The following is a 14,375-nucleotide window of genomic DNA, read 5'->3' as shown; positions in this document are numbered from 1 at the left end:
GTGATATAATGCGGCTGGTACTATAACAGGAATGGTGGAACTATCACAATGGGAATGCTGGACCTCTGCAGCATGGGAATGTCAGAACTGTGCTATAACAGGAATCCTGGAACTCTGCAGCATGGGAATGCCGGAACTGTAATATAACGGGAATGCTGGAAGGCTGCAGCACAGGAACATTAGAACGGTGCTTTGATAGGAATTCTAGAACTCTTCAGCATGGAAATGCCAGAATTGTGCTCTAATCAGAATGCTGGAAGGCTGCAGTACGGGAACACCGGAATGGTGCTATAACTGGAATTCTGGAACTCTGCAGCATGGAAATGCCAGAATTGTGCTATAATGGGAATGCTGGAAGGCTGCAGCATGGGAACACCGGAATGGTGCTATAACTGGAATGCTGGAACTCTGCAGCATGGGAACGGCAGAACTGTGCTATATCGGGAATGCTGGAGCAGTGCTACGCACCAGCAAAGACTGGGAGCTGGCACTGGGGGCTCAGTATCAGGCTGTTCTCTGATTGGGGCCGTGGGACTGGAGCTGCACACAGGGCCCAGGGACCCACAGGCAGCTTGCAGCTTCATTCTGAGGTTGGGGGACTGAGAGATGGGGGGCAGGCTGGGCAGTGCTCGGGGGTGAGGCCTCAGAAGGTAGGAGTGAGGTGGGGTGGGGGATGTTTATTTTCTCAGCACCCCTGGCTGAAACCCATGGGTGGGTCTTCCTGTCGGCAGGGGGAGGGCTGGGGTAGGGTGAGGGTGGGGTCGGGGCGGAGGTCGGGATCATAACTCTGACTCGGGCGTGGTGGCCATCAGGTATCCGGTGCCATAGCGGCTGTTGGGGCCAGAGTTGGCGGGCTCCAGGGGGGAGGTGCTCCCGGGGCCCAGGTAGGAGCGGTGGGTGGGCATGGGCGAGGGCGTCTCGCTGGGGTTCTTCCCCAGGATGAAGCGCGTCTCGTCGTGCTCCTCCAGGTTGGACATGTCCTTCATCATGCAGCCCTTTCTGTAGGACACCGACAGCTTGTTGGAGCCGTCCGACATCAGGTTGAACTGCCGGGCGATGAAGACGATGGGGAGAGGCAGCATGGCCACGATGATGAGGGCGAAGCACATGGCCAACGCCCACGGAGGGTAGCTCTGGAACTCCTCCGCACCCTGGACACCCAAAACAACACCATTCCACATTTATTACATTACATTACATTATTGGCAGACGCTCTTATCCAGAGCGACATACAGTTGATGAGACTAAGCAGAAGACAATCCTCCCCTGGAGCAATGCAGGGTTAAAGGGCCTTGCTCAAGGGCCCAACGGCTGTGCGGATCTTATTGTGGCTACACCAGGATTAGAACCACAAACCATGCATGTCCCAGTCCTTAATCTTAACCACTACACTACAGGCCGCCCTGGTATTTATGTTTTTATATGGGGTTTACAACACTGTACCAGTCCCCATTTATGTTTATGTATGGGGTTTCTGATTGATCATGGGAATTAATTGGAAATGGGCTAATTGTAATTGTTGTATAAATATAGTGCATAAATGTTGTTGTAAGCCATGTAATTAAAGTATTGATGTCGCATTGATGTCACTTTCCTGCAAGTGACCAAAACCATGTTTATTGAATGTACACCAGGAAAAAATCTCTTCATACCTCAAGGTCAAGGTATTCATATTGTTTGAGAGCAGCCAAAAGGTCAAATGCTATTTCCAGGACTACTGTGACACCTGCTGGTTGTTGTGGTCATTGCAGCTTCTAATGCAAATACATTCAACATTAAATATACAGTATAAAATCACTATATTATGTGATAACTTCAGATTGAGAGATTTCCTGAATTCCACACAACTGAGGCCACCAAGTCAGTTGACCAGTCCATAATACCATATGTATGGGCATTAGCATTACATGAATGTGTCAGGGAGGCCTGTAGCGTAGTGGTTAAGTTAAATGACTGGGACATGCAAGGTTGGTGGTTCTAATCCCGGTGTAGCCACAATAAGATCCGCACAGCCGTTGGGCCCTTGAGCAAAACCCTTAACCCAGCATTGCTCCAGGGGAGGATTGTCTCCTGCTTAGTCTAATCAACTGTACGTCGCTCTGGATAAGAGCGTCTGCCAAATGCCAATAATGTAATGTAATGAATGTGTCCTCAGGCTGGAGCTACTTGTAGGGCTGCACACAATATTGAATTGAATAAAAATTTGAATAACCACTGCCATGGGGCACACAAAAACAAAAGAAAGTATTTTGCTCATCCATAGAAACTTAAAATCTTAGTTATTTTATTTTTTTACGAAATAAGATGAATATATTGCCAATGAGGTAAGACTGTTTGACTCATTTCATGATTTGCCAATGGAATAAGAATCTCACTTGTCAAGCAAACATTTACTTAAAACAAGCTAATATGTTCTACTTGAGAGGGAAAAAAAGAGATTAAGACTCATTAGAAGGCTAAAATTTGTGTTAGGACAGTCACTTTTTGCAGTGTATACACCCCATGCCAGCTATTCTTACTACACCCGATATGTATATATACGACACTCGATACTGATTTGATATGTATAACGTGCAATTCTGGCAAGAGCACACCAATTTTCATACACCAATGTGAATGCGCACTGACCTGGTCCTGCACCCAGGCGTTGTACCCGGGCGGGCTGATGGCCATCTCGATGACGGTCGCTGCGATGAGCACGAGCAGACAGATCGGCGACACGTACTTCCACATGTAGAAGTAGAACCGGTACGGCCGGAAGCCCAGCATGTCCTCCAGGTCCTGCATGAACCTGCGGAGAGCGGCAGGGCGTGAGGCTCCCCGGAAAACCCTGGAACATTCCGTCAGCCCACCCCACCGCACCCCGCAAAACAACGCTACTGTCTCAAAGTCAGGACTTCCTTCAGCCCTTTCAGTCCCACGCCCAATATGAAATGGTCTCCACCAAAATCCCAAGGGGTGTTGGCTTTTGTTGAGAAAATTGAGGTTGAGAAAATGTAGGCGAGTTTTAATAGGGGCTCAGAACAATAGTATAGCAGCTATTTTGATTGGTTGAAAAGGTATAAGGTTGAGAGTGCCTTATACCTTTCTTGGGACTGAAAGGGTTAACGCTTCCTTTAGCCTGACGGTGTACGGATGAGGGTCTGTGTTATGAATTTGTACATGGGTTTCATGGGTCTGCTCTGTGTGTCTGTACATTGGTCTGTGTTTTGGGTCTGTATGGGTCTGTGTTATGAATTTGTACATGGGTGTCATGGGTCTGTTCTGTGTGTCTGTACATTGGTCAGTGTTTTGGGTCTGTATGGTTCTGTGTTATGAATTTGTACATGTATACGTAGGCCGTTGGTGTGCCTGTAGATTGGTCTGTGTTTTGGGTCTATACGTAGGCCGTTGGTGTGCCTGTAGTTTGGTCTGTGTTTTGGGTCTATACGTAGGCCATTGGTGTGTCTGTACATTGGCCTGTGTTCTGGGTCTATACGTAGGTCTTTGGTGTGTCTGTACATTGGGCTGTGTTTTGGGTGTATACGTAGGCCGTTGGAGTGTCTGTACCTCTTGGTGCCGTAGATCCAGGCCACTGAGATGTTCTCCAGGATGACCACGATGGTGAGGGGGAGGCCGGCGGAGTAGTCGTCGAACATGGTGACAAAGTAGTTGCCCGACCGCTGCACGAAGAGGAGGCCGAAGAGGAAGGCCATAATGCAGCAGCACACTGAGGAAGAGGAGGACACAGACGGCCTTCATCAGGAAGACAAGCTCACAAACCCACAACTAGCCAAGAGCATGTGAGTTTGTAAGTACTTTACAATATTCTCAGCAGCAGTTTAACCCTTTCAGTCCCAAGAGTGCACTCAAGCAAACTCAAACTCAACCTGGCGCTCAAGCGTAACCACCATAAAATCCCAAGAGTGCCATATGGCACTCTCAACCATATACCTTTTCAACCAATCAAAATTACTGCTATATTATTGTTTGATCCCCCTATAAAACCCTAGTAAATACTCAATTTTGTCAACCAGAACCCCTTGGGATTTGGATGGGCCCTATATTGTCAATTTAACTGGTCCAATTGTTGAATCGAGCATTACTCAGGAATTATAAATTGTACAGTATTTGGGGTGTGGGGGGGGAGGGCCCGCTGAGGGTCAGGGTGGATGCCTGTGGGTGGAGTTGGGAGCTGAAGGCAGTGTCTGTCGCCATGGGAAGGGAGGTTAGTGTCTCCTTGCTGATTTTGGAGGCGCTCACCTGTTAGTATCTCCTTGCGGATTTTGGAGGCGCTCACCTGTTAGTATCTCCTTGCGGATTTTGAAGGTGTCCAGCACAGGCGAGGTGATTCCCTCCATGGTGCCGATCATGCTGCCCAGGCCCAGATTAATGAGCATGAAGAAAAACATGACCGACCAGAAGGGCGAGGCCGGGAAATGGGTCATGGCCTCTGTGAATGCGATGAACGCCAGACCCGTGCCCTGCACCGCCTGGAGAAGGAGGGGGGAGAGGGTGAGCGAGGGGGAGGGATTTGATCAGGTCGTTTGGGTGTAGGATGTGGTATGGAGATGCACCATGTGTGGGGCAACCTGTAGCCTAGTGGCTAAGGTTCATGACTGGACCCTGAAGGTTTGTGGTCCAAGCCCCAGTGTAGCCATGATAAGATCTGTACAGCTGTTGGGCCCTTGGGCTAGGCCATTAACCCTGCGTTTCTCCAGGGGAGAGTGTCCCCTGCTTAGTCTCATCAACTGTAAGTCGCATTGGATAAAAGCGTCAGATAAATAAAATTTTTTATTTATTTATTTACTAGTGTCTCCTGGGCGGCACAGATGGTGCAGTGGGTAGCACTGCCGCCTCACAGCAAGGAGGTCCTGGGTTCGAATCCCCGTCGGCCGGGGCCTCTCTGTGCAGAGTTTGCATGTTCTCCTCGTGTCTGCGTGGGTTTCCTCCGGGTACTCCGGTTTCCTCCCACAGTCCAAAGACATGCAGGTTAGGCTGATTGGAGAGTCTAAATTGCCCGTAGGTATGGGTGTGTGAGTGAATAGTGTGTGTGCCCTGCGATAGACTGGCGACCTGTCCAGGGTGTATTCCTGCCTTTCGCCCAATGTATGCTGGGATAGGCTCCAGCCCCCCTGCGACCCTGATCAGGATAAGCGGGTTCAGATAATGGATGGCTGGATGGATAGTGTCTCCTGCTGGTAAATAGATTCAGTGCAATGGAGCAGAAGGCTCAGGTCTGAAGCCTGGCTGTGGGTCTATGAGAGTAGCTGTAGTGCACTGGTTAGGGAACTGAGGCTGTAAGTCCACACCACAACTACAACGACATCACTTTCAGACATCACTTATGGAACGTGTTTTTCCACCTGCATGAACGATAAAACACTGTCAACCAATCAAAATCCATAGTTGAGGGGGGTTACCGTTCAGCAGAGTGGATGCTCATATCGTTATTGTTATTGTTGTAGGTGTGAATGACCTTTAGACTTTGATCCCCAGGTGGTGTACTGTGATTGCTCTTTTGAGTCAGGTACTTAACTTTAGCTGCATAGTTTGTGTATCTTGTTCAAAAATACAAGTAAAATATGATGAGCCTGAGAAAAGTGTCATTCATGATGTTTCCCCGTTTGTCATTTATGTTTAACCTCATGTTACTGTACATCAGCTTTGGATATTGGTCAGCTTTCTGGCTTATGACGGAGAGAGGGAGCCATAACAAATCTTCAGCCATAACATGGAAAAGCAACATTTTCTGTTACTGCAGTGTTGGTTGTGTGTGTGTGTACGCATGTACAGTGCATCCGGAAAGTATTCACAGCACTTCACTTTTCCCACATTTTCTTATGTTACAGCCTTATTCCAAAATGGAATGAATTCACTTTTTTCCTCAAAATTCTACACACAACACCCCATAATGACAACATGAAAGAAGTTTTTTTGGAATTTCTTTTTTTCAAATGTATTAAAAATAAAAAACTAAGAAATCACATGTACATAAGTATTCACAGCCTTTGCTCAATACTTTGTTGATGCACCTTTGGCAGCAATTACAGCCTCAAGTCTTTTTGAATATGATGCCACAAGCTTGGCACACCTATCTTTGGGCAGTTTCGCCCATTCCTCTTTGCAGCACCTCTCAAGCTCCATCAGGTTGGATGGGGAGCGTCGGTGCACAGCCATTTTCAGATCTCTCCAGAGATGTTCAATCGGATTCAAGTCTGGGCTCTGCCTGGGCCACTCAAGGACATTCACAGAGTTGTCCTGAAGCCACTCCTTTGATATCTTGCCTGGTGCCTGGTTTCCTCCAAACATGACGCCTGGCATTCACGCCAAAGAGTTCAATTTTTGTCTCATCAGACCAGAGAATTTTGTTTCTCATGGTCTGAGAGTCCTTCAGGTGCCTTTTTGGCAAACTCCAGGCGGGCTGCCATGTGCCTTTTACTAAGGAGTGGCTTCCGTCTGGCCACTCTACCATACAGGCCTGATTGGTGGATTGCTGCAGAGATGGTTGTCCTTCTGGAAGGTTCTCCTCTCTCCACAGAGGAACGCTGGAGCTCTGACAGAGTGACCATCGGGTTCTTGGTCACCTCCCTGACTCCCCCGATTGCTCAGTTTAGACGGGCGGCCAGCACTAGGAAGAGTCCTGGTGGTTCCGAACTTCTTCCATTTACGGATGATGGAGGCCACTGTGCTCATTGGGACCTTCAAAGCAGAAGAAATTTTTCTGTACCCTTCCCCAGATTAGTGCCTCGAGACAATCCTGTCTCGGCGGTCTACAGACAATTCCTTTGACTTCATGCTTGGTTTGTGCTCCGACATGCACTGTCAACTGTGGAACCTTTTATAGACAGGTGTGTGCCTTTCCAAATCATGTCCAATCAACTGAGTGTACCACAGGTGGACTCCAATTAAGCTGTAGAAACATCTCAAGGTTGATCAGTGGAAACAGGATGCACCTGAGCTCAATTATGCGCTTCATGGCAAAGGCTGTGAATACTTATGTACATTTCTTAGTTTTTTATTTTTAATAAATGTGCAAAAATCTCAAAAAAACCTTTTTCACGTTGTGATTATGGGGTATTTTGTGTAGAATTTGGAGGAAAAAAATGAATATAATCAATTTTGGAATAAGGCTGTAACATAACAAAATGTGGAAAAAGTGAAGCGCTGTGAATACTTTCCGGATGTACTGTATGAGCTTGCATGCACGCAAACCATTTGCTACATTCCTGGCTCTTGCTATATTTCTGCCTGTGTGTCTATGTTGTGTGGTTAATATGGGGTGACTTTGGCTCATGCGGTTAAAGTGTGTGAGTGTGTGTGTGTGTGTGTGCGTGTATGTGTGTGTGATGTGTGTGTGCGCTGTGTGTATGCATGTACATGTACTGTATGTGTGTGTGTATGTGTGTATGTATGTGAGTGAGTGTGTGTATGTGTGAGTGTACTATGTGTGTGTATGTGTGTGTATGTATGCGTGTGAGTGTACTGTAAGTATGTGTGTATGTGTGTGTATGTATGCGTGTGAGTGTACTGTATGTGTGTATGAACTGTATGTGTGTATGCATGTGTGTGTGTGTGTGTGTGTGTACTGTATGTGTGTGTATGTATGTATGTGAGTGTGTGTATGTATGTGTGAGTGTACTGTGTGTGTATGTGTGTGTATGTATGTGTGTGAGCGTACTGTATGTGTGTATCAGTGGAGGCTGGTGACTTCCAGAATTGAGGAGGCCATTTTTTTCCGCTTGCTCACTTCACTCGCGATGGAATGTTCCCTGTTCTCTTATCTGTCTTTGTGCTGGCCAAAGGCATACTATTTGGAGTGTAAGCTACAGTCAGAAAGTTCTGGCTGATGAAATTCATTGTGCAGAGCTTAGCCTTGTGCCTTCCTGAAGAAATGACATTGCTGTAAGTCTATGAGCCTGCCTGATAATTAAGCTGAGAAATGACATTTGGATGTAATATAAATGCCAAGTGAACATGTGTAAAAGGCAGGAATTTTAATTATGTAGTTAAAAACTATTTTGTTTAGCTTACATTTTTCATTCTTCTACAGCTTCAACATGTAATCACCAATTTAATCAAGTTTAGCATAAAAAAAAGATAAGATAACACTTTCTTTATCATATGTAGTTTTATTCAATATATTTAATATAAAATATGTAAAAATATGGTTCCAGTTGGCTTTATCTAACGTTAACGTTATCCACTAGAGGGCAGCACTCTATTCGTATTTAGAGTGAATTTCCTCACAGAGCAACAATTCGGTAATTTGATATGGAAGATTATTAAATTGACTTGTAATAAAACGAAATGGACTACATTAAAAATAAAACTGTTCAATAAATCCCAAATGGTGTCTAACATGACCTATTGAATGTCATTCTCACTCCCTAGTATCTGGAATCTGCATATCTCCAGCCCAAGATCTCAAATTGCGCTAGAATCTCGCCGACTTCCGAGGTAGTTTTAAGCAAAAGTGTTCGGCCAAATGAGCTATAAACTCCAGGGATGATAGCCAGGGGTGTTCTCTAAATTTCCTGAAAAGCACAAGTTGATAGGACACTCGTAGCCACTATGGCGAGTGTTTGTTTGACTGAAGTGACTAGCGAATTCTCAAAATGGCTTCTGTGTTGAATAGGAAAGGAAAGGACAGTTGATTCCAAATGAACCAGTAGCATGTGATTGGACGAACAAAATGTCAATCTTTCAGCCCTGGACACAATGCATGGTGAGGCCAGGCCTCCGTTGCCCACCCATTTTCAGTGATCTGGCCAATCACATATTGGCATGAAAAAAAATGCATTACATTGACTTCTATGAAAAGCGAATTTCCTAGGGGAGGCCTGGCCTCCCTTAATACAAACTGATAGGGAAATCTGGCCTGTTGCTTTACAATTGCAATATTGGGTTTTAGCCATGGGAAAATTTAGATTTATGAACAAAACTAAAATAATATGAATATAAAAAATAAAAAATATGTTTTTTGTTAAAATAAATAAATAAAATAAATATATTTATTGTTTTTTTTAAATCTCTCTCTTCTCTCAAATTATTGGGGAGGCCAGGCCTCCTCCACCTCTATGGAGGAGCCTCCACTGGTGTGTATGTATGTATGTGAGTGTGTGTATGTATGTGTGAGTGTACTGTGTGTGTGTATGTGTGTGTGCATGTATGTGTGTATGTATGTATGTATGTGAGTGTATGTATGTATGTGTGAGTGTACTGTGTGTGTGTATGTGTGTGTGCATGTATGTGTGTATGTATGTATGTATGTGAGTGTGTGTATGTATGTGTGAGTGTACTGTGTGTGTGTATGTGTGTGTGCATGTATGTGTGTATGTATGTGTGAGAGTGTGTGTATGTATGTGTGAGTGTACTGTGTGTGTGTATGTGTGTGTGCATGTATGTGTGTATGTATGTATGTATGTGAGTGTATGTATGTATGTGTGAGTGTACTGTGTGTGTGTATGTGTGTGTGCATGTATGTGTGTATGTATGTATGTATGTGAGTGTGTGTATGTATGTGTGAGTGTACTGTGTGTGTGTATGTGTGTGTGCATGTATGTGTGTATGTATGTGTGAGAGTGTGTGTATGTATGTGTGAGTGTACTGTGTGTGTGTATGTGTGTGTGCATGTATGTGTGTATGTATGTATGTGAGTGTGTGTATGTATGTGTGAGTGTACTGTGTGTGTGTATGTGTGTGTGCATGTATGTGTGTATGTATGTGTGTGAGTGTGTGTATGTATGTGTGAGTGTACTGTGTGTGTGTATGTGTGTGTGCATGTATGTGTGTATGTATGTATGTGAGTGTGTGTATGTATGTGTGAGTGTACTGTGTGTGTGTATGTGTGTGTGCATGTATGTGTGTATGTATGTGTGAGAGTGTGTGTATGTATGTGTGAGTGTACTGTGTGTGTGTATGTGTGTGTGCATGTATGTGTGTATGTATGTGTGAGTGTACTGTGTGTGTGTATGTGTGTGTGCATGTGTGTGTGTATGTGTGAGAGTGTACACGTGTTCCACAGTGTTGTGGTATCACGCCCGCACGCCCTGCAGGCCCCACCTTGTTGAGCTCGTCCTCCAGCAGGCAGGGGTCCAGGCCCAGTTTGGGGAAGTTGTCCTCCTGCACCGTCTTTATCACACCGTACATCTCGGCGTAGTCCGAGGAGGAGAGGTGGGAGAAGTTCACGTGCGGGGGGATGAGGTCTCGGCTCAGCACGTTTGAGTTCAGGTACCCCAGGATCTTCTCTGCGTTCCTGTGATACAATTCAGTTAGGACAACTCACGAATATAGGGCGGCCTGTAGTGTAGTGGCTAAGGTAATTGACTGGGACCTGCAAGGTCGGTGGTTCGATCCCCGGTGTAGCCTCAATAAGATACGCACAGCCGTTATTGACTGGTAATGCGTTCGCCTGGCAATTCTTTGGGCGAGTGAGAGGCTGGGGTTGAAATCCCAACTCGGACTCAGGTGATATTTCTCTCATTACACTTGCACTCCCTAATTTACAGGGAGTGTAATACATCTCCCCTACTAAACGGAAAAGACACCAGAAACCCACACCTCCGGTACCTAGAAACAGATCCAAACAACACGTGGCAGCTGGGGTAGTGGAAGATGAGCAGCAATATTGCAGTCGCCAAAGATGCAAGGAGCAGCAATGACCAGCCCAGGGAATGTCTGACTGTTCATATAAAGCGCTCAGACTTCGCTCGCACCACGGTCGGCCGCGATGAGAGTTCCCTGACCAAACGGACCGAATTGCATCTGCAGTGAGCTTATTCCTATGAAAACCTAAAGCCATGTTTACGTTTAATGGTGTTAGTGTGAGTTATCCCGTTTTCAGTTCCCCCCTCCTACTTGTAAATGTAGTAAGAGCTTAAATGAACAAGGCCGGCCACTCACTCGATGACGCACTTCTCGTTCATGATGTTGGCCTTGAAGCCGAGCACAGCGAACACCACCAGCGTGGCCAGCACGGAGGTGATGAAGTTGATGACCGAAACCAGCGCGGCGTCAAAGTGGCAGTTGTTGTCTCGCTTGTTGTAGCTGGAGAAGGCGATGACCCCTCCGAACCCGAGCCCCAAGGCAAAGAACACCTGCGTGGCGGCCTCCCTCCACACCTGCGGCTCCAGCATTTTCTCCAGCTGCGGGGAGGGTCACAGGTCATGGGGTCACAGGTCATGAGGTCACCAGGTCAGACAAAGAAGCTACTGTGAGACTACCTCGCAGCTTGCACACATTTTAATGGCTTTAACACTGAGAAAAACCCCACACCATCACACTCAATATCACTGAAATAAATGATATTGTAATCCAAAAGAAATAGTTTGCACACAGCAAGACTTTAAAAGTCATTTTCAACTTATGTATTCTCTGAAACAGCAGGGGAGGAAGAAGCAAACATTTTGGCATACTGCCAGTGTGTCGAAGAAGGCATTTTCATTTGTCTAAGAAGGCATTTGTCTAAGCAACTTTCAGTTTTTTATAGGTGTGTGCAAACTATTTATTTATTTATTTTACACTCCAGTTAATAAACTACAGGAACCTGGGAACCAGTCACAAGACAGAGCAGGCCTGGTCAATTTTAGAAGTGAAACAGTCTGCAGATATCTGGGAATCTTCCAGCATGTGTATATATTTGATTTTAATGTTTTATTCCTTCTTTGGAATCAGTCATTATATGCAGAATGTGTATCTTGCCTGTAACCCTAGCCCTTGCTTCCTAAGGGAAGGCCAAGAGCGTTATCCTTCTGCTTTCCCACTGACAGAATATCATCATCCATTCTCATGAAGCCTACAGCTAACTGAATCTGTCATCCATCTAAACATAGCATAAGTGTAACAAAATACTATCCCTCAAAATTGTCATTCTAGAACAATGCGATCTGTAAGTATTTGGAAAGAGGTACAAGTCCGTTATTGGTTTGCCAACATGTGGACCAGAGTTATGCCAGTCAAAGAAATTATGAAAGTCAAAGAAGCCAAAATAACAGAAATTGTACCACTGTCCAAATACTTACGGACTGCACTGCACTGTATGTCCGGTGAATAATGGCAGGAATAGCAACCAATAAAAATAGTGCTCCCATATTTTCCTGTTCCTTATGACCGAGATGTGACTGTGAATGCTTTACCCAAATTTGACCACCAGAGGGAGACAGGTACCATACAGTATGTGTGTGGTGGCAAGAGCTCTGTCTTTGCGTATGATTACGCTGGGCCTTCATTTGACATCAAACAGTTTGCAAATGGGAGTAAAACTCCTATGCAAAGCATTGAGATGTGAAATTCCGCAGCACTACAGTGATAAATAAATACATTATATTACTAATTTTAAATTGGATAGAGCAGACTCTAGTTGGAGGTTATAGGGTTTCCATGTAAGCCGGATGAATTGATATTACTGTATCAGACAGGCCAGGCCACTGCCTTTGACTGTGATTACTGCTGTTCAAGAATTTGAACTCTGAATTCTGCATGAAGTTATCCTTTTACCATGTTTGATTCTGTGCTGTGATTGGAGCCTGTGTTTGATTCTGAGTGGTGATTTGTGCCTGTGTTTGATCCTGCGCTGTGATTGGTGCCTATGTTTGATCCTGTACTGTGATTGGTGTCTGTGTTTGATTCTGAGCAGTGATTTGTGCCTGTGTTTGATCCTGTGCTGTGATTGGTGCCTGTGTTTGATCCTGTACTGTGATTGGTCATCTCACCTTGGGGGTGAACATGTGAGCGATGCCATCCACCGCCCCCTTCAGGAGCAGCCCTCGGACCAGGAAGCAGAAGAGCACCACGTAGGGGAACAGAGAGCTGAAGTACATCACCTGATAGGGGAGCACGCACCGGTAAAAATAAACACATAAACACAAATAATAAAAATAATTTGTTATTTAGCTCACGCTTTTATCCAAAGTGACTTACAGTTGCTTAGGCTAAGCAGGGGACCATCTCCCCTGGCAAAATGTGGGGTTAAGGGCCTTGCTATGTTATCAGGCTTGTACCACCAACCTACAGGGTTCCAGTCATGTACAGTACCTAAGCCAGTAGGCTACAGGCCGCCCCTGTGCAATGCACAATGTAATAAACACATAGATTTCCAGTATTTCAAGTTAAAAACTAAATGCCTACATTAAATATAAATGTAATCAGCACAGTATAGAAAAATGAGAAACATAAGATATTACATGTGTCACAATATCAAAAATATTTTTTCCTCGAGGAGACCATCTAAGGATTGTTTTTGTTTGTGAAACTGTACAATGTGCAAATGTGCAAATGCTGGTCTGGCTATTTGACAAGTTGTCAGCTAGCACTTTTGCACTGCCTGTCTCTTCTCTTGGGTACTATTGCATCTGTCAAATCGCAGCAGTGTAATTGATGGTTGTTTTATTGTTGTGTACTATTGTTATTGTTGCTGTTTTTGTATGCTGCTTTATACTGCTTTGGTCTAGTTCTGACTTGTAAAAGAGGTTTTAATCACAATGTGACTTCCAAGTCAAATAGAGGTTTAATAATAATAATAATAATAATAATAATAGCAGTAATTGATGGAGGGGCCCCTGTTTGGCACCTGGGGGCCCGGCGGCTCTCACCTTGCCGGAGGACTGGATGCCCTTGATGACGGCCAGGCAGACGATGATCCAGGCGGCCAGCAGGGACAGGGTCATCCTCCAGTTCAGCCCTCCGCTGTCGGCGATGGAGCTGGTGATGTTCAGGGTCTCGCGGTACCAGAAGTACGTCGTGGCTGAACTCTTGTCGCACTCCGGCTCCACGACTGCGGGAGACGCGGTGCATTGTGGGTCTTTTCTTAAAAGACTATTCCTACTGTGAAGCGGTTGTGTGACAGCCTGTTATGCTATACTGTACATGAACAAATCGGTTAATGGAGCTGTTAACACCCTGAAGGGGAGATATGTCTGACCTTCACAGTCGTGTTGAACAGTGTTGAGAAATGGAAAACTCCCAGTGTGCTCAGTCTACAGGAACATACTGCACCTGATTCAGTCCACAACTCTTCACTGGGAGGAACCAGATGGCACTGGTGGGCCTGATATTCTCTTCCCTCCCCCATATGCCAGAACTGGGTAAAATATATATCTTGTAGTTATTTACTATTTTGCTACTGGCAAGATTCGCACTAAGACTGCCTGAGCCCTGAGAATGTAATAAAACTTGCACAGCAAGTACGCGCAATAATATGAAAACAATTATTTTCTTCAGCATATTGGAGAAAATTCATATTTCTTTTCAAATGTGGCTGTAGAATTTTACTGGCGTGTAAGGAAGGGGTTAATGTATTTCTTACAGCATGACACACAGCATGGTCAGCTCAGCAGCGTGGACAGGAGAATGTGCTAATCTGACTCTTCAGATCAGGGTCCTGTCCCTTCTAGTTT

At 45.3% G+C, this 14,375-nt stretch overlaps 1 protein-coding gene across 1 annotated transcript in view; it reads right to left on the bottom strand.

The window, feature by feature from the left end:
* Positions 1–779: 779 nt before the first annotated feature.
* Positions 780–14,375, bottom strand: part of slc6a17 (solute carrier family 6 member 17) — a 31,578-nt gene continuing 17,982 nt past the window's right edge. The window contains exons 4-11 of the mRNA XM_061257394.1: positions 13,572–13,753; positions 12,693–12,803; positions 10,885–11,126; positions 10,045–10,237; positions 4,280–4,472; positions 3,550–3,709; positions 2,629–2,791; positions 780–1,151 (exon numbers count right to left, since the gene is read on the bottom strand). Of these exons, the coding sequence (XP_061113378.1) occupies positions 780–1,151; positions 2,629–2,791; positions 3,550–3,709; positions 4,280–4,472; positions 10,045–10,237; positions 10,885–11,126; positions 12,693–12,803; positions 13,572–13,753 (1,616 nt within the window). The remainder of the gene's footprint in view (positions 1,152–2,628; positions 2,792–3,549; positions 3,710–4,279; positions 4,473–10,044; positions 10,238–10,884; positions 11,127–12,692; positions 12,804–13,571; positions 13,754–14,375) is intronic.

The sequence above is a fragment of the Conger conger genome, chromosome 10 (genome assembly GCF_963514075.1).
Source record: "Conger conger chromosome 10, fConCon1.1, whole genome shotgun sequence".
Classification (NCBI taxonomy): Eukaryota; Metazoa; Chordata; class Actinopteri; order Anguilliformes; family Congridae; genus Conger; species Conger conger.
This window is presented reverse-complemented; position numbering and strand designations above follow the sequence as displayed.